The sequence below is a fragment of the Protopterus annectens genome, chromosome 13.part0 (genome assembly GCF_019279795.1).
Source record: "Protopterus annectens isolate FY-2018-M chromosome 13.part0, PAN1.0, whole genome shotgun sequence".
In the NCBI taxonomy this organism is placed as follows: domain Eukaryota; kingdom Metazoa; phylum Chordata; order Ceratodontiformes; family Protopteridae; genus Protopterus; species Protopterus annectens.
Window position 1 is genome coordinate 350,651,483 of NC_056747.1, and position 22,021 is coordinate 350,673,503.

A 22,021-nucleotide genomic window follows, 5' to 3' on the forward strand; every position below is an offset into this window, starting at 1 on the left:
TATCCCTGGTAGGAACACCTCTGAGAAAGGCTGTTGAAGTAGATGCAGCCCTGGTGGAATGGGATCTGACCCCCTGGGGATAGTTTTTCCAGGGTGTTTATAGCAGAAACAAATGCAATGGCTTATCCATTTGGAAATGGTTTGCTTTGAAATAGCCTTTCTCCCTGCCCCTACAGCAAATGCTACCAGTAGATGTTCATATTTTCATTGAGATTTAGTTTAAGTAAAATCCAAGTTGCTTGTGTACATCCAATGAATGCAGAAGCCACTCCCCCTTGTTCTGTGGATTGAGAAAGAAAGTTGGCAAATGAACTGCCTGATTAAGAGCCGCACTGGATACCACCTTAGGCATGAAGGATGGGTTGGTTCTGAGAGATACCATGTCCGCAGGAAAAATGATGAAAGGCTCCACTGCCATAAGAGCCTGTAATTCGGAAATCCTTCTTGCTGAAGTGACTGCTAAAAGGAAAGCTGTTTTCCAGGAGAGAAATTTTAAGTCTGAAGTTGCAGCTGGCTCGAAAGGAGGGAGAGTGAGTTTCTCCAATACAAAATTAAGGTCCCGGGCAAGGGTTGGAGCTCTCCTTGGTGGTCTTAAGTTTTTGGCCCCTCTGAGATACTGCTTTAGCAGTGGATGAGAGAAGAGGGGTGGTTCTGTGTTGTAATGAGCTGAAATGGCTGAGGCATGGATTTTTATGGAAGAAAAGGACAGGCACTTGTGAAGCATCTAAGTTAAGTATTGTAAAATCTGAGGAATATTGGGCACTGCTGTGCTTATCCCTTGAGATGGATTCCAGGCACAGATCTTTTTCATTTGTCAGCATAAGACTTTCTAGTACTAGGTCTTCTCGCCTCCAAAATGACATCCATTACAGGTTTGCTGAAGGATGCCAAGGGTGAATTTAGGTGATTAGCCACGTTGCAAGATTCAAAGTTTGGAGATGAGTGTGCAGAGTTTGGTTGTTTTGCTGAGACAGTAAGTAAGGTGTCTGAGGCAGGGGCCATGGTGGAAGGTGTGACACACTGCGCGGGAGTGGGTACCAGTGTTGACAAGGCCAGTCTGGAGCAATCAAAATCATTCTTGGTTTGTCCTGTTTGACTTTTAGTTGAATTTTGGAGAGCAGAGGCAGAGGGGGAAAGGCATAGACAGATAGGGTTTTCCAGCTGAAGGACACAGCATCCATGTTCCAGGCTTTTTTGTGATGAGTTCTTATGCAACATTTGTCCAACTGATAGTTCTGGGGTGAGGCAAAAAGATCTATGTCTGGGCTCTCCCATTTGCGTGTCAACATGTTGAAAATCCATGGTTCCAGTTTCCATTTGTGTGGGTCCATGAGATTTCTGCTTAGTTCATCTGTCAGAGTATTTAGGTTTCCTGGCAGGAACTGAGCTTGTAGCTGTACTTGATAGGTCAAGGCCGTGCTCCACAATGCCATGGGTAGTCTGCAAAGGGGGTAGGAATGTGTACCCCCACTACTTGTTTATGCATCACATAACTGTGGTGTTGTCCATCTTTATCAGTAATTGTCCAGGATGAAGGTAGTCCTTGAAGGCTGTCAGTGCATTCTGTACAGCTAGCATTTCTTTTTGATTTATATGAAGGTGCATTTGATTTGGGCTCCATTTTCCCTGAATGCAAGTCCCTGCCAGATGAGCACCCCATGCATAGTCTGAAGCATCTGTAGTTAGGGTTTGGGCGGCAGGGGTTGGTGTGAATGGCAGTCCCTTGTTCTGGTGGCAGGCCTCTGCCCACCACAGGAACTCTAGGCGCAGGCAAGGAATGACAGGAATCATTGTTTCCAGGCTATGACAATGCTGACTCCATAGACTCTTTAAATACCACTGAAGTTTCCTCATATTTAGTCTTGCATATGGAATTAGAAGAATGCAGGAGGCCATGAACCCCAAGGCTTGCAGTATTTGCCTTGCAGAAAGCAGGGTTTTTGTGGCCACCTGTTTGAAGAAAGTCACCAAATGCATTTGCTTCTCTGGCATAAGGAAAGCCTTTTGGGCAGTTGTATTCAAGCTTGCACCAAGGAATGTAATTTTTTGAGAGGGTACCAGTTGTGATTTCTTTTCGTTTATAGTATACCCTAGACAAGTTAGAACCCTTTTTACAAACGCCAGATGTTTTAGAAGAATGTCCTTGTTTTCTGCCTGAATTAGACACTCGATCAGGTATGGATATATTTGAATATTTCTTTACCTGCAAAATGCAATTGCTGGAGCCAGGCACTTTGTAAAGACCCTGGGCGCAGTAGATAAGCCAAAGGGCAGTGCAGAGAACTGGTAATGCAAGTAGCCTGCTTTGAAGCGGAGGTATCTTCTGCAAGATTCCCTGATTGGGATATGCAGGTAAGACTCTTAAATCTAGAGTTACCAATCAGGCATCTTTGCCTAGCATAGGAAGTAACTGGTGAAGAGTCAGCATCTTGAATTTTGGGATGTCCAGAAAGGTGTTTAGAGTACATAAGTCCAGAATTGAACACCAATATTGGTCTTTTCTGGGTACCAGGAAAAGTCTTGAATAGAAACCTTGTCCCTTTTCCTCTTCTGGTACTAGTTGAATAGCCCCCATGCTCATGAGGGAAAGTACGTGTTTCTGGGCCTCTGCCCACTGATTTGGGGGCAGGTCTGGCCATCCGTTTGGATTTGGCGACGTGTGGAAATGAAATCTGTATCCCTGGGATACTATATTTAAAACCCATTTGTCCTGGGTTAAAAGTTGCCAGTTTTTTGCATGAAGAGCCAGTTTTCCCCCCAAAGGGGCGGCTAAAAGGTAAGTGCTTGATAAGTGTAAAGGGAAGTCACTGAGACTTGCTTACCATAGGGAGGTGGTGTCTTGTTGTTTCCAGATTTGGAAGAGGAGGCACCCCATTGTTTTATTCTGAAAGTCCCTTGGGACTGAAACCAGGTGCCTTTGGAATGTCTGGGTTTGACTTGGGTGGCTCTCGAAGGAACTGGAAAGGACCAGTTCTTAGTAGTCCAGTGTCTACTAAATTTTGGAGGTTGTACTTGTAAGAAATATTTCACAGTTTGCATAGATTTAGCTTCATCTTCCATCTTTTTTAGAACTTCTTCAGCCTTATTACCAAAGCGACGGTCCTGTTGTAAAGGAGCATCCAACAATTTTGCTTCAACTCATTCACTCTGGAGCAGCTCAGAAAAAGCTGCCTGCTTAATTCCACCATAGGAACAACAGTGCAGCCTGAGTTCATTTTCAGAAAATCCATTTGTAATACTATAAAGAAAACAAATGTTCACAACTCTAACTATAAGAGCTACACTAAAAATGTAAACGCGAAAGTTGTTCAGCAGACACTGACCTTTCCAACAGTGTAAATGTTGATAGTGCATATCAAAGTCATTATTAAATATATGGCAAGGTATGCTGATATTGTGCATATTTTTTACCTTTTTGGAAAAGCAAAGCACAATATATTGGTCAATGTACCATGCAGACCCATACAATTTGAATTTAATTTGTTAGTATGAATGTCAGCTTTAAAATGACACCTTAACCATTACTGTGTGACGCTCCTTTCATGAGATATTCACAGAAATATGATTAATATATTTCTCATAATTGATAAATAAACAAAGCATAATATCTCATCACCTGTAACAGACAGAGCCTACATATCGGTGTAGAAGTTGTGCATCTGAATGTCAGCTTCAAAATGATGCATCATTTGTGTGATTACCATGCTCCCTCGCAAAGATATGGGCATAATAATGAGAAGTATTGTAAATGTATAATTTTCATATTTGTACAAGACTAAAACTGATATCTGTACGTGTGTACAGTGCACAGACGCAGTTCTTTTACCATGTTGTAAGGAGTAACACTGTCTTCAAAATGAGGTATTACTTCACACAATGAGATGCTCCCTTGCAAAGATATTTACCAAAATATGAAAAAAAAATCAATTTCCATAACCTAAGTACGAAACAAACTTTCATATCTGCACGTGTCAAACATACAGGCACAATTTTTACCATGTTAGAACCAGCAATACTGTCTTCAAAATGAGACATTACTTGGCACATTCAGATGCTCCTTTGCAAAGTTATTTACCAAAATATGAAAAAAATCATAATTTCCATAACTGTAAATCCCAAACAAACTTTGCTATCTGCACATGTGTCAAACATACAGACACAATTATTTTACCATGTTAGAACCAGCAATACTGTCTTCAAAATGAGACATTACTTGGCACATTCAGATGCTCCCTTGCAAATTTATTTACCAAAATATGAAAAAAAATCATAATTTCCCTAACCTAAGTCTGAAACAAACTTTGATATCTGCATACGAGTACAACATTCTTTTACCATGTTAGAACCATCAGTACTGTTTCTTTTTCCTTCCCCGTGTTACTGCTTCAAAGTTCCTAAAGATTACATGTTTGACCTTCGTAACACAAAATGGGTATATGTTGCACTGAGCTGAAAAAGGGAACCTAAAGGCTCAAATCATAAAACGTAGAGAAAGAGTGCTACACAAGTTCACCGTAATGGGAGTTTCTGTGCAAGATTAATGTTTCAAAATGAGGTATTACTTAGCATATTGACATGCTCCCTTGCAAAGTTATTTACCAAAATATGAAAAGAAATCATAATTTTCATAACCTTAGTCCTAAACTTTGATATCTGTATATATGTACAGCATACAGACATAGTTATTTTGTCATGTTGTAAAATGAGATATCGCTTGGCACAGTTACATGCTCCCTGGCAAAGTTATTTACCAAAATATGAAAAAAAAATCATAATTTCCTAATCTTAAATCCTAAATAAAGTGTGATATCTGTAGAGGTGTACAGAATACTGACACCATTCTTTTATCATATTTTAAGGACTAACACTCTCTTTAGCATGAGGTATAACTTGCCACAATTACAGGCTCCCTAGCAAACTTATTTACTAAAATATGAAAACAATCATAATTTCCATAACTGAAGTCCTAAACAAAACAATATATCTGTACGTACCCACCACCCTTGACAACACCAAGTGAGACACAATGAGTGATGCAGTTGGAGGAGATCACCCACAGCTCAACTCTCCCTCCTTGTTGGTAAAGGGGGTTGTTTCCCTCTTGTTTGTTGATGTACCAAACCAGTGACATATTGTCCATTTGGATGGTAATTATCCCTAGAGGAGGGAGTTCTGAAATGCCTGCAACTCTAAAAAGAAGTTCTCTTTTCCAAGACATTTATATGCATATTGGTCTCTTCGGAGAACCATATAACCACAATGAGGACTTTACTGTGTATCAAACAAATTGTACAAATAATAGAAAGAAACTGGTGGAGAGTGACTTGAAATGACTTTACATAGACAAAAACCCAAATCTGGCTTGTGCATTCATCAATGTGATAATGACCTCTACTCAACAGTGACAGCTGCTGAGAGTTTTACCTGCAGTGATAATGACTCAGTGCTATAGTGGAACTGCACTTATTGTTAATGTCATAATGATCTGCATTTCGTTACTTGAAAGTTATGCATGCTCAGACACAGGTGATAATTGCTGCACATAACCATTTGAGTAGGCATTCATTATAATTCAGTAGAAATAATATACAATTATAATTCAGTAGAAATAGTATAACACTTGTATATTACTGTGCCCTTCTCCTCCCATCTAATTTCTACACGACTGACAAAGCCAGAAAAAATGCCCAAAATATATGGGAGCTGCATGCTAGTAGTAGTCAACAAGTAATAACCTTTACCTCAGTCAGGCAACTCCTAAGTATAAACAGAAATACAATGATACAAGCAGAAATGGCAAACTTATCTGGTTCATCCATGTAAGAATTAATCCAAAAAGTAGTAATTCAAGTTCTCACCTAACCATCCCTCTGGTTACAATAACACACAGCACTCTGTTATCCATCAATCCAACATGTCTTCAGACATGTTTATTATCAGTGTTCCTCAATGCAGTATGTGCATATTGTTAACAGATAAATGATTTTTGAAAACTGGATACATAAAAAATTATAATAACCATCACTGAAACCTGAGCTACAGATAACCTATGCCTTTTACACCATATCTGTAGTGCAATATTCTAACAAATAGATCAGCTGAGAGAGCATGGCATGGCACCTTGCAGTCAACCAGTGAATCAGTTGTCTGCGTTGTGTATGCATCAGCGCCAAAATGACACAATAAACTGTTTGCCCACTAATCACTTCAGCAGTCTGACCATGTATGCACAAGCACATCCCTGGTACACAAATTAATTATTTCCCTTGAATAACCCTTCTGTAACAGTTCCTGGTATATACATGCACCAAAATGAGGCATTCACCCAAGTCACCCCTTTCAAAAAGCAGTTTAACACACAAAGGCAGAGAGAAGATAACGTTCCATTCAATGTTTTTCCAACATATAAGCACATATGCAATTATGTTATCACCTCATTGAGTCCCCTTTGTAGTTTCATCAATTTAATATTATTATTACAGCATTATTATTATACATTACATCATCATATTATACATTGTTTATATACTGTTTGTTCAGTTTACAGAATTATGAATGCCTAAGGAAACAAACATGCCCACAATTTGGAGGAAAATCCCCTTTCCAATATTATAGAATTGCTGGAGACTTTTGTACCTCAAATCATTCAGAGCTACAGTACCACACTTTCCCAGCAGTACGCAGTCTTTCCCATGGTTAACTACACTAGGAAAATATATACAGAAATTAATGTAAAAGAGAAACTAAATACTTTACACTTTTCCCCGGGCAACATCTTCATTAGTATGTCCAGGTACAAACATGCACCAAAATGAAGCATTTCCCCAAACAACCCTTCAGCAACATTTCATAGTATGTGCAACTACCAAAATATACACTTCACCCAAGCAACTCCTTCAGTAGAATGTTGAGGTATGCACAATCACCAAAATTAAACTCTTCCTCAAATGAAACTTCATTAACATTTATTAGTCTGCACAACCACCAAAATGAAGCATTCACCCAAGTGCCCCTTCAATAAAATGTATGCACAAAGCACCAGAATTAAAGATTTCCCCAAAACGACCGTTGAGTAACATTTCCTGGTATGTACAAGCACCAAAATGAAACATTCACCAAAGCAAACCCCTTATGTGCAGGTAGATAGTAGCTGCACATTACCTGTTGAGTAGATATTTATTATATTCTTTTCTGCCGTCATGCACGCAGTCACTCACAGATGCAGCACATACACACACACACAATTCTCACAGATGCAGCACATACACACACAATTTTTGTAGTCTGAAGTTGGTGTATTTTACACTAGCTCAACAGCAAAAGAGCTGCTTATCAAGTGCAAAATAATGGATCAACAGACATCCCTACTGACTCTGTCATAGTGCATCTTACATACCCCTCAACTGTACAGATTTTCGTAGAATGTCCAGATTTTTGCCTCATATTTTTGGAATGTGCATTATAAAATTGCGGTTGTCTGCCATATTCGTAGCAAATCATTAAAGACTGAAGTTAGAAAATAATGACAGACACCAACCAGATGGATGTTGGAGAATTTCAGGTAGTATCCTTTTTTTATCCTTTCCATTCTGCTTCCCCATCTGATACATAGCAATGAATGCTGAAGATTCAAGGAATTTCAGATACCTCTCCCTTGATGACCCTAAATAGGACGGGTATTTTGCCAGCCCTTGTATTGTTGACCCTGACACTGACATCTAAATGGTTTTCCCTTTACTTTCAAGTCCTTTAGATTTGTGGTTGGCAGTCTTGTCACTTCATGTGCTTGATATCTGCTTTATTCTCTTCACTGCAGTATGGCAGAATTGCAGGGCATCGCCTTGAGTATTTGGTATGTCATCATGACTTAAATGCAAGATATTTCTGTTTAGAGTCAATTGGAAATTGTTTCTGAACCTTAATGTGAGGATGTGCTTTAGCAGGGGGAACATTTGTTGTGGAACAGGATGCAAATTCATTTAAGGCTGTCTTCATTTCTGCTAAAGGCTGTCTTCATTTCTGCTAAATGCTATACTAAGTGTTTAAGGGCAGATGTTGGTGTGTTCCCATGATCTTATATGTGACCTTACTGCATTTTCTGTTAAGAGCTTAGACCTTCACTAGGATCTTGTTCATGGTGTGATGCAGAGCCTTTAGAGACTATTCAGAGCTTATTGACCATGCTAGGATATTATTTGGGGGATCTGATATTTAGTACAGTACTCTTTCAGGTCTTTTAGGCAAATCACCTTACTAGGGCCTTGGTTAGTGTTCTGATGCAGGGTCCTATAAGACAGTTGCCATGCTAAGACTTTGAGTGCTGTTTCAGAATCTTTTGAGCTGATTGCTTTGCTCACCACTCACTACTAGGGCTTCAGTGTGTCTCCTGGAACCAGACTGTTTCAACCTCAGGCTTACACACAAAAACAAAATGCCAGCAAGAGGGTCCACACAAAAACAAAATGCCAGCAAGAGGGTCTCGTACTCGCATCACATACACATTCATTTATCCATTCACACACACATACACACTGCTTTCATACATGCACTGCTCACTCTGTCTCACACACACACACACACACACATATATACACACACACATACATACACATTCTCTTCCGCATTCACACACAGACATTTTGCTTTCACACACAAACTGTTCATTCGCTCATGTATTGCTCACTCTCTCTCATACATTCGTACACACACACAGGCATTTTGCTTTCATGCATGACCTCTTCATTCTGTGATGCACTGCCCACATTCTCATACACACATTCTCTTCTGCATTCGTACACACATGCATTCTGCTTCCACGCACGTAATGTTCATTTTCTCATGCACTGCTCACTAACTCATACACACATACACACTCCCTTCCGCATTCACACACACACATTCATACTCCTTTCTTGCACGCATTCACTCACAAACATGCAGACATGCATAAATAGTCAAGCAGACAAACACACAACACATTTTTCTTTTTGGTCCAGTACCAAAGGAAGCCTAGTGGTTGTGGACTACTGCGATATTGGAAAATGCTACAGCTCAACAGTCCAGATTTCTGTCTCATATGTTTGGTCTTCTTGTCTTGAATCTGCCTACTGCAGATGACTGAAGTTCACTAAATAATGCCATACATTTGTCTTTCCGACTGTGCACTTTCTAGAGGGGAGGCAATGCAAGCAAGCAAAAAAGCACTTATTGCCGGAACAAAGTGTTTGTGACGGCCAAAACTTAAGGTAATGCAAGCAGGCAGAAAAGCACTTCCTGCCGGAACAAAGTGTTTGTGATGTCCAAAACTTATACCAGCTCCTGGGAGTGGAGGTGTTATGCAAGTGGCGGCTTGACATGGAACAATTCGATTGGTTGCCACCACTTGCTCCTTGAAATGCCTAGAGAATCGGCATACTAAGAGTACTTGTATATACAGCCGATTTTCTCCAAAAAGTTAAATATGAACATCCTGTAACTCCACAATGAAAAGTAAGTTAAGAAAGTAACTGAAAAAGTTCAGTTACCTTTTCAACTTATTTTTTAACAGTGGAGTTACAATATGGGTGTAAAGTTAGAAGCGCCTGTGGAAGGGACTCGGCTGTAATTGCATACAATTACTACCTTCTCACAGCGCGCTCGGATTTAAGCACAGAGGCGCTGTGAGATGGTACTCGGGGTTAATGAGTTAACATGATCAAGCAGAATTTGCTCTTTGAGCCAAGCATGCCTTCTTAGCACAGACCCAGTTACAGCAGCCCTGCAAGAGGCCTCCAAAGAATCAAAACCACATTGCAAAGTATGTTTTCCAACTTGCTCAGCTGAATGCAATAAATCCTGTAAATCTTTATTTTCCACACAGTCGGAAATCAACATCATTTTCTGTTTAAGCAGACTCATGATATGCTGCTGATATTTTAGCATATGAAATTGACAGTTTAAAGCCCTGACTGCCAAGGTTACAGAAGTGTAAACCTTCTTACCCCATCTATCCAGCGCCCTGGAATCTCTATCAGAAGGGGTAGGATTTTTAGCAGTAGAAGCCTTAATGCCCTTGGGACACTGAGAAATGGTTTCAGGATCTGCAACAGGATTTTTGAAAAGGAATTTGTGGGAGTCAGGAACCCTGTAGTATCTGTCTGGCTTACAAGGCGCCAGAAGCAGAGAATCAGGAGCCATACTACATTCTGAAAAAACATTAACAATATCTAGAACAGGAGGTATATCCAAAGGCCTATGCTGAGGAAGAAGAAGAAAATCCCCAAGTCTCTTTCTAGATTCAGAAAAATCCTGACTTTCCCAGTGGAAATGTTCCCTTCAGGTATAGTTTCCCCAAAAAAAAAATCCTCAGGGGGAGAAGCAGAAGGAATGGAATCTTCTGCATCAAAGTCCTCATAAGTAGGCACAGACGATTCCTGTTCATTAGAAGAGTCAGAAGAAATAGAATCCTGTTCAAAAGATTCATAATCAATATCTTGCCTAGGCCTCTTGGGGGGGGGGGGGGGGTGTCTATCCCTGATCAGAGTAATTAAATCTTCAGCCACTTTGATCATTTTTTTAGGCATAGGGGCCTGCACATGTGGCCTAGGCTTCAGTTTTTTAGGCAGAGGTCGAGATTTTGGCCTTAGTTTTGAAGATGGCGTTGGTCTAATATACAAATCTGTAGGCCTGAAAAGACCCTCAGAAGCCGATGCCTGTACAGCGGCTCCGGACCCATCCAAGGTAGAGACATCTGCATGTTCCATAATTGAAGCATCTCGCAGCATGCCGGACTCCGAATGGGTCTCAGTAGAGGCCTGCGAATCAGAAGTAGCGGGTATCAGAGGCTGCAAAAGCGCCTCACTGAGTACCGGCGAACTGGCGACTGCCTTAGGAGAAGCATCGTTGGCAGTTTTGGACGTCAACAGCCTGTCTTTGTCTTTATCTTTGCGTTTTTTAGGTATTCCAGTAGTCGGATTGCTAACTGACGACATTTCTGGGTAATTTAAAGTGTGAGCTAAAATATTTAGAAGCAAAAATGTACCGACGTTTGATAGTGCGTTGATTAAATAAATCACAGAACCAACAACAAGGTACATTGTGGTCAGGGCCTAGGCAAGGAATACAGTACAAATGAAAATCCTTATGAGGTATTTGCTTCCCACAAGTAATGCAATTATTAACTTTTACTGACATCAGTAAGGAGCAAGAAAAAGTTTCCCCAACGGGATACTTAGCTTTTTAGTTGAAGACTTTGGATCTGAAACTCAAAAACGAAAATTTCAGGAGTCGGCCAACCGGCACTTGCAAACTGCTTCTGCTTTGGGCACTGCACGGCAAGAAAGACTGATGTAATGGTGTCGGCTGCATGTTTTATACACCTGACGACCTGACATCATAGAAGAAGGGACAGCAACAGACGCAGGACCCAAGACTTTGCTAATCAGGCCGACTGAGGGCAACCTGCCAGCAGATTACCCAAATGTAATGACTGCAACAGTGAAACATGAAGAACATCTAACCACAGGATGCATGCAACAAGTCATGCTCAGCAGCAGGCAGAGCTGTCAACTTATTTGCTTAAGAATAGGGACAAAGCCAAAAAAATAATGTGGGGTACAAAGACTCAAAATATTGCACTAACTCAGACCCATCAAAACTCACACACGCACAGCAGAAGGATATGCAGACTCCACACAGAAAACATCACTGCCAGAAAAAAAAAAAGAACAAAGAAAAAACAGTGAGATACCAAGGCTAACATGCCAACATTCTACCCTTTCTGAGACGGAGCTCTACAAATTTCAGTTTCGCACAGGAAACATTGCAGTGAAACACATATGACCACAGTACAGTAACAGGTAAACACATGAACCAACTAAATATCTAAATAACAGCACCTACCATTTGGATGAAACATCTTTGAAACAAATCTAACTGTTGGAGGCTTATTTGGATATTCTTCTGTGAATTCTATTGTAAGTTTGAAAGTTCCTAAAAAAGAAAAAGTTTCCCAAGTTATCCACATCTTGGAGATCAATTTCCTACCTACAATTTATGAAATGAATGTCAACAGCATAATCACAGATGATGCTGCCATTCTATATGTCTGAGTAAAAGAAAAAAATACAAGCAAAATAAAAATATGACAATCATATGAAACAGAATGCGTGTTCATTCTTTATTCTAAGAATGAATTTTAAACAGGAAACTCGTTTATATTCTCTACTGCACCAGCAATAATTCTGATTAAAAATCAACCCACAAACAAAAATGACTGTTTTCGCATTATCACAGAAAGGACTGTATGGTTAAACAGCTGGGTCAGAATTACAAATGTACATGCATCGCTATGGGAATCAAACCCATTTCACCTAACACAGCCTACATACAGACGTCTGTGCAGCTTCTGTGCTGTAATACAGATGGCAAAGACTCATACTTCTTAACCTGGAAACATCAAAAATCTGGACAGGGCCCATGAAAAAATAGGTACAAATCTGTACACTGATTAACATCTAATTTGTATACATAATTACGTAACCCCACCCACTCCAGTGGAATTGTGGGATACCAACTTTCAAATGCAAACTGAAAACAGACAACCAAAATATGGCACCAGAGTCCCCTGCAGCCATTCCAATGTCCCATTACCTGGCTATGTTGCCCCATTTCCCATAAACACTAATGTGCGCATACTGCTTTACTTCTACAATGATTATTTGGATTTTATTTTTACATTTTATAGCACAATGCACAAACACTAACAGACGTATTTTAAACAAAGCAATACTGTCTCACAATGAAAATAGACGTGGCATTAAAATTTCTCTGCCCTTAAAACTCACATTAATTGAAACAGCATTGAAACCCACACCACATCCACAGAAAATGCATTTGGTCAGTGGTGGATAAAGATTACCTTTGGGCCGTTTTCAAATCATTGGCCCTTTGCACGCAAAACAAGTAACATACATGTGTTCTTTTCTATGACAAGCCTTCCTGACTTTATTAAGTTATATTCCTTGTATAATACAGCATACTTGTTGGAGTGCATTTTAAATTTATTGTTTGAACATTTTTCCAGTAGGCTGTACTGTAGGCAATGAAACAAAATGCATGAACCAATAATGACAAAACTGCCCAATTCAGAACATTTCCATCATAAAAGTCTACTTCCACACCCACACTATAAATAGAATGACAGCAGTGTAAGCCACAGACATCTTGCACAGCTTCTCGCACTTATTTTCAATTTCATTTTTTTTTGGGGGGGGGGGGGGCAAAAGGTAAAAAAAAACAGGGACACACTTTAAACATTGCTTGTATAATTTTGGAAAGTTACTAGAATAAAATGTTGTGTTACCAACATGCATTTCACTGACAAGTCTTAAACCCAGGACCCTATGCACTACAGCCAGAGCAACATACCACTATGCCAAATCAGCAGCTTCCTGAAAGATAGGAAGACTGAAACTTAATGGCTATCATTTAGTGAATTCAGTTCTCACTTCTCACCATAGCTCTCAACTCTTAGCACAAAAAATTTGGACAATGCTCACAAGTGGTGGTGGCTAGGGACTTTACAATTTGAGCCCAGATACCACAGATAAATATACACCAAACCCATACAACATTTTAAGAAATATCACTAAACAGTTTCCAAGCTACAAAGTGTCAGCATGTTTAAACGATTTCTTAAGCAAGGCAGATCTTGGCATAATTGCTTTCTGTATTTGTCAAACTGCATAATCCATAACATGAACAAAATTTACTACAAATAACTTAAAAAATTGTCATTTCTCTTCATTTGTTGAATCAAATTATTTTATTTTACTTTATGTACATAATATTTTTCTGAGTCTAAAGGCCCAGAAAATGTGACATGAATTGCACCAGTTTCAGTATTACTTGTAATGAAAGCAGGCTGCTTTATAAAGCATTGAGGCACAAAAGCTGCCAAACAGCTTTCTATGAAAAGTCCTGGTGTCGGAGTTGAAAACAGCAGTAACAACAAGAATCATCTAGTGATTTTCTACAAAGTTGGTTGTTCTAAGCAGGATATTGTCATATTGTGTGCCAAAACACAGATCTCTTACATTTTACAATATTTACACATGACAGTTATAGTGGTAGCAGTACAGCAATACAAATTGTTGAATATAATATTTATTATGCATATATGGCAGCCCTTTCCATCATGCTAGGTATAGTTTGGAGGAAGGAATCAAACTTCAAAAACCCTCTGCACAAGGATTTGTTTTCAGCTGCAGGTAGGAAAGCCAAATATTGTTTCAGAATCAAAATCAATTATATTACTAAGTCAAATCACAGCACAGACAATATAAAAAGCATCCACATCCATTGGTATTAATGGATCTAAATACAACTCCACACATTTCCTTTTAAAAAAACAAAAGAAAAAGAGCACATGGGAAATTGGATAAACAGCATATTTCATCTGATAATTATGGGAGGATCTTGCACATTAAATAATTAAAACAAGCCACACCATGCTATGAGCAGGGAATATTTAAAATGTTGGCTCAAGAAATATGACAACGACAAGGCGCAGACAACAAATTAATTTGCTTTACACATGAATGAACACCGCTTCACAGAGAGCAAACAAGTCTGAATACTACAGCAGCCTCACTACAAATGGTGAAAAATGACAGCTATTACAAATGTTCCTTAAAGTACAAATTCAGTATCCCAGAGAGCACAGTGCACTAGCACTTCTTATAATGCATGCCTACCTTCACTTGAAGTTGAATACAGCACCAACCTTCCCCCTGGATAAAAGAACTTTCTAGTACTATAGTCCATTGGTACAGCATGCCATCTTTGGTCCAAGCTGAACTGATAAAATTTAAGTGGATCCCTCGTACCAGGCACTCAACCTCCCCCACCTTTGCCTCCTCCCTTCCTCAACTCCCTCATTTAGTAATTAGGCTTAACAACAGCAATTAAGAAAACAAACTATACCTAGCCTGCTAGTCTGATAAGTCTCTCTATCAAATTGCAATAAGAAGTGTGGCTGCCCTGTTAAAAAGAAAGCTGGGGTGAAGTCATCTGCAAAGGGGCTCATTAACTTTTGTTTTTTTTTTAATTCTATTAATCTACCATTATACAATCAGCAAAATCCAAACCTATTTAATCATGATAGGACGACAGGCATATTTAGATTTGGTGAGCTTGCTTGCAATGCACAACTAACTCATTCATATTACTTCAATGTGACCTGTCTGTCTCTACCATCTTTACTATGCATAATGGCCAGTAAAAGCAACACAGTTTTTGCCTGGCTCCATGGAGTTTGAGATAAACAAATTCCTGCTGTATTTTACTGTAAACAAAATGGAAGAGCAGTGCCGTTCCAGCTTGCATTTCACACACACACTTCCTTACTTGTAAATAATCCATTACAAGAGTTCCCGTTTCCTTACTTGTAAATAATCCATTGCAAGAGTTCCCCGAACAAACAATCCATTACAAGAGTGTGTTCAAGTTCCGAAAGCGCAGCCGATAATATTACAAGTGCCGTTCCTGCTTGCATTTCACACACACACTTCCTAATTTGTAAATAATCCATTACAAAAGTGTGTTCAAGTTCCAAAAGTGCTACCGATAATATTACAAGTGCCATAACTGTTCCCGCTCGCATTTTTGAGCAGCCAGGTCAGTCAGAAATGTGGGCACTCCCTAAGCTCAATTCTGACTGGCTGGTAGCCCTGACAAAGCTGATGTCATCGCGCATGTGATGACATCAGCTCAAACAGCACAAAAATTAAAAAAAAAAAAAAAAAAAAAATCGGAAATGAAAGGGTGCCACTCGGGAATCGTGGCACCCCTTCATTTGGACCCCAAAACTCGGTAAAAACAGAGTAAATCTGTATGGTTAGGAGGTAGTTGGGAGGTATGCAAAGACTCCCCAGGTAAAACTGTAAAATATCAACTTCCACTTTTTTTCCTCTTAGAAGTGGTCTTCCATCATTAGAGTGCACTTTATGGTCTAAAATGATGACATTAAAATGCAAATACTCCACACCACGATTTTCTGAGAAAAGGCATCATGGTACTAGTAATAAAAGCTAACAGTCAATCCCTTTTGATATAAAGGGCATGTCACTCACACTAGCAAGATACAAAGGCCTACTGCAGATGTCTAATGGGACCATTTATAAAACATCATTTCCTTCATTTCTGCGTAAAAGTAGAGAAAGCTTAAAACAGTGAACTTTGTCTAATGAAATCATAAAATGTCAGTCATTAATTTATAAAATTAAAACAAAAAGTTATGTACTCACAGTAACAATACAGCTGTGATGCCCATTTACATTCTTCAAATAATGGGTCTTGGATTCGACTTGGCCGCTTCTTCCAGAACCTCGGAGCCAACTCTTCAGGTCCTCCCTTTACCCATAAAGCCCTGCTAACCTAACATACCTCAAACAGAGTTTGCTGCCCCCAGTAAACCATGGAAAATCATCATCTTCTTCCGGCTGTTCCCGTTAGGGGTCGCCATAGCGGATCATCTGTTTCCATTTCTTCCTGTCTGCTGCATTTTGCTCTGTCACACCAATCACCTGCATGTCCTCTCTCACCACATCCATAAACCTTATCTCAGGCCTTCCTCTTTTCCGGTTACCTGGTAGCTTCATCCTTCGCATCTTTCCCCCAATATACTCAGCATCCCTCCTCAGCAAATGTCCAAACCAACGTAATCTTGCCTCTCTGGCTTTGTCTCCAAATCTTCCAACCTGGGCTGGCCCTTTTGTTGTTGTGTCTTTTGGCTTATCCCGGTTAGGGGACGCCACAACGGAACTCCGGTCTGCTAATGTTTGGTAGTGTATGTTTATGTGCCGAGTTACCAGCCCTGACGCACAACCTTCAAAGAAGGCACTCCCATTCACACATGCCTCCACACAGAAGACGCTCTAGCTGAGAATCGAACGGGAAAACGTCTTGCTGTGAGGCGACAATGCTATACTTAATTCCTAATCCTGTCCACCCTCGTCACACCCAGTGCAAATCTTAACATCTTTAACTCTGCCTCATCCAGCTCTAACTCCTGCCTTTTTGTCAATGCCACAGTCTCCAACCCATGTAACACAGCTTGTCTCACTACCCTCTTGTAGACCTTCCCTTTCACTCTTACTGGTACTTGTCTGTCACAAATCACTCCTGACACTATTCTCCACCCACTCCATCCTGCCTGTACTCTCTTCTTCACGTCTCTTCCACACTCATCATTACTATGAACTATTGATCCCAATTTAAACTCATCCACCTTCGCCACCTCTACTCCTTGCATCCTTCATCATTCCTCTATCCTCCCTCTCATTCACACACACATATTCTGTCTTAGTCCTGCTGACCTTCATTCCTCTTCTCTCTAGAGCACATCTCCATCTCTCCAAGGTCTCCTCCACCTATTCCCTACTCTCACTAAAGATCACAATGTCATCTGCAAACATCATAGTCCTTGGGGACTCCTGTCTGATCTCGTCTGTCAACCTGTCCATCACCACTGCAAATGAGGAAGGGCTCAGAGCTGATCCTTGATGTAATCCCACCTCCATCACTCCCACTGCAGACCTCACCGTTCTCACACTACCCTCGCACATATCCTGTACCACTATTACATACTTCTCGGACACTCCCAACTTCCTCATACAATACCACAACTCTCTAGGCACCCTGTCATATGCTTTCTCCAAGTCTACAAAAACACAATGCAACTCCTCCAGACCTTCTCTGTACTTCTCCATCAATGCTGCAACTCCACTCGCAGGCAAAAACGTAAATGAAAAAATTAACAGTCTGGTGCAGGAATAAGAACGAATGATACCTCGGCTCGGACTGTAAAATATTTAATAACACACAACAACAAAAAACAGGTTAAGTGCTTTCATCTGGCTGGCAGACTTCTTCAGAACATAATTAATTGTTGCTGCACTCATTAAATACCATAATTTGGCACCAAAAAACACAATAAAGATTTAAAAACATACTACACGAATGTATTATAAAATAGAACATCTACATAATTGATTTATGTTACTTGATAACAATATTCATTCTGTAAACCTATAAATTAATATATATCTCATTTCATATCTCATCTATTTAAAAACCATCTATTAAAAACTATAAAAGCTATTTGGACATAATTAAATATGGTTTAATGCTAATAAAATCATTAATTCCCGGATATCTAGTGGCATCAACATATATCTGCCACCTACTTTCTTTCATAGCCAATAATGCTTTAGTATTTCCACCATACAGTGAAGGCCCCACTGTGTCAATAATAGTAAATTTAAAATAATGTCTTTCTCCATTATGTAATATATGCCGATATAAGGCATTCTTGTTATCCTTGGTTCTAATGCTGTATTGATGTTCATAGATGCGTCGTTTAAACTGTCTCTCAGTCTTACCTATGTAGAATGCGTTGCATTCCACACATGTAGCTAAATAAACCACAAACTTGGTGTTACAATTGCTATATCTACTATATAAATATGTTTTATTAATGTTGTCCAACTTGCATCCCTTAACCTCATTAATGAATTTACATTGATTGCACGCTCCACATTTTTTGGTAGATGTAATTCCGCCTTTCTTTTTGATACTATTAGATTCCAACAACTTCTTGATATTAAAACCTGTTTTATATACAATGTTGGGATGTATACCCAATATCTGTGTTACATCATCATTGCGTATAACCCGATTCCATCTTTCCTTGATAAAGGTTTCAATATTATGAACTATAGATGAATACATTAACACACAAACCCTTCGACTATGTTCATCTTCAGGGTTATTAGCTTGTGTTGAAATCACACTACCTAAATTCCCTAATAGGGGCACATACTTTTTACCCCATTCACTAATAACATACTTAACTGTGTCATTCAAAAGGTTTTCTGGATACCCCCTAATAGTGAACATAGATTTTATGAAGTCCAGTTCTTTTAACATAATTTCTCTAGTAGAGGACATGCGGGCAGCCCTAATGCATTGCCCTTTAAAAATGTTTTTGAACACATGTGAAGGATGATTACTGCTATATTCTAAGTAATTGTTGGAAAAAGTCTTTTTCCTATATATACAAGATATGCAGCCATTATCCCCTTGACTAATATATGTGTCCAAATACGCTATTCCACTCGTACTGATGGAGTGTGTGAATTTGAGAAATTCTGTTGTATTATTAATATTTCATTAGTTATATTAATAATACAACAAAATTTATCAAATTCACACAACAATCATCCTCCACATGTGTTCAAAAACATCTTTAAAGGGCAATGCATTAGGGCTGCCCGCATGTCCTCTACTAGAGAAATTATGTTAAAAGAATTGGACTTCATAAAATCTATGTTCACTATTAAGGGGTATCCAGAAAACCTTTTAAATGACACAGTTAAGTATGTTATTAGTGAATGGGGTAAAAAGTACGTGCCCCTATTAGGGAATTTAGGTAGTGTGATTTCAACACAAGCTAATAACCCTGAAGATGAACATAGTCGAAGGGTTTGTGTGTTAATGTATTCATCTATAGTTCATAATATTAAAACCTTTATAATGGAAAGATGGAATCAGTTTATACGCAATGATGATATAACACAGATATTGGGTATACATCCCAACATTGTATGTAAAACAGGTTTTAATATCAAGAAGTTGTTGGAATCTAATAGTATCAAAAAGAAAGGAGGAATTACATCTACCAAAAAATGTGGAGCGTGCAATCAATGTAAATTCATTAATGTGGTTAAGGGATGCAAGTTGGACAACATTAATAAAACATATTTATATAGTAGAAATGGCAATTGTAACACCAAGTTTGTGGTTTACTTAGCTACATGTGTGGAATGCAACGCATTCTACATAGGTAAGACTGAGAGACAGTTTAAACGACGCATCTATGAACATCAATACAGCATTAGAACCAAGGATAACAAGAATGCCTTATATCGGCATATATTACATAATGGAGAAAGACATTTTAAATTTACTATTATTGACACAGTGGGGCCTTCACTGTATGGTGGAAATACTAAAGCATTATTGGCTATGAAAGAAAGTAGGTGGCAGATATATGTTGATGCCACTAGATATCCGGGAATTAATGATTTTATTAGCATTAAACCATATTTAATTATGTCCAAATAGTTTTTATAGTTTTTAATAGATGTTTTTTAAATAGATGAGATATAAAATGAGATATATATTAATTTATAGGTTTACAGAATTAATATTGTTATCAAGTAACATAAATCAATTATGTAGATGTTCTATTTTATAATACATTCGTGTGGTATGTTTTTAAATCTTTATTGTGTTTTTTGGCGCCAAATTATGGTATTTAATGAGTGCAGCAACAATTAATTATGTTCTGAAGAAGTCTGCCATCCAGATGAAAGCGCTTAACCTGTTTTCTGTTGTTGTGTGTTATTAAATATTTTACAGTCCGAGCCGAGGTATCATTCGTTCTTATTCCTGCACCAGACTGTTCATTTTCTCCATCAATGCTCTCGGAGCAAACATTGCATCTGTAGTGCTCTTTCCCGGCATGAAACCATACTGCTGATCACTAGTCATCACATCCCTTCTTAACCTAGCTTCCACTACTCTTTCCGATAACTTCATGCTGTGACTGATCAATTTAATCCCTCTGTAGTTACTACAGCTCTGCAACATCACCTTTATTCTTAAAAATCGATACCAAAACACTTTCTCCATTCCTCAGGCATCCTCTCACTTTCCAAAATTTCATTAAACAATCGGGTTAAAAACTCACTGCCATTTCACCTAAACACCTCTATGCTTCCACAGGTATGTCATCTGGACCAACAGCCTTTCCATTCTTCATCCTCTTCATAGCTATCCTTACTTCCTCCTTGCTAGTCCATTGCACTTCATGATTCATTATCCCCACATCATCCAACCTTCTCTCCATCTCATTCTCTTCATTCATCAACCCCTCAAAGTACTCTTTCCATCTGCTCAACACACTCTCTTCACTTGTGAGTATGTTTCCCTCATTATTCTTTATCACCTTTACCTACTGCACACATCTTTCCTAGGTTGGTCCCTCTGTCTAGCCAATCGGTACAGGTCTTTTTCTCCCTCCTTAGTGTCCAACCTTTCAGGCAACTCTTCATATGCCTTATCCTTTGCCACCTCTCTCTTTGCAATGCACCTCATCTCCTTATACTCCTATCTTTCTTCATCTCTCTGACAATCCCACTTCTCTGACAATCCCACTTCTTTGCCAACCTCTTTCTCTGTATACTCTCCTGTACTTCCTCATTCCACCACTAAGTTCCCTTGTCGTCCTTCCTCTGTCCAGATTTCATACCAAGCACCTTTCTAGTCATCTCACTTACTAGCTCTGCTGTAGTTACCCAGCTATTTGGTAACTCTTCACTGCCACCCAGTGCCTGTCTTAACTCTTTCCTGAACTCCACCTCACAATTACCCTTTTCAATTTCCACCATTTGAACCTTGGTGCTGCCCTCACACTCCTACTTCTCTTCTTGATCACCGCCATCCTACAAACCACCATCCTATGCTGCCTAACTACACTTTCCCCAGTCACCACTTTACAGTCTCCACTTTACAGTCTCCAATCTCCTTCAAACTGGACATACTACATAAGATATAATCCACCTGTGTGCATCTTCCTCCACTCTTGTATGTCACCCTATGCTCCTCCCTCTTGTTAAAATACGTATTCACCACAGCCATGTCCATCCTTTTTGCAAAATCCACTACCATCTGACCTTCTGCATTCCTTTACACCATACCTACCCATCACTTCCTCATCCCCTCTGTTCCCTTCAACATGCCCACTGAAACCTGCTCCAATCACCACTCTCTCACCCTTGGGTACAGTCATCACCACTTCATCCAACACACTCCAAAATTTTTCTTGCTCATCCATCGCACACCCAACTTGATGAGCATATGCACTAACAACATTCATCATTACACAATCAATTTTCAGCTTCATAAACATCACTCT

At 39.3% G+C, this 22,021-nt stretch overlaps 1 protein-coding gene across 1 annotated transcript in view; it reads right to left on the reverse strand.

Annotated features, from left to right (window-relative positions):
* Window positions 1–22,021, reverse strand: part of UBE2A (ubiquitin conjugating enzyme E2 A) — an 861,000-nt gene that overhangs the window by 385,168 nt on the left and 453,811 nt on the right. The window contains exon 4 of the mRNA XM_044053962.1: window positions 11,881–11,970. Coding sequence (XP_043909897.1) covers window positions 11,881–11,970 — 90 coding nt within the window. The remainder of the gene's footprint in view (window positions 1–11,880; window positions 11,971–22,021) is intronic.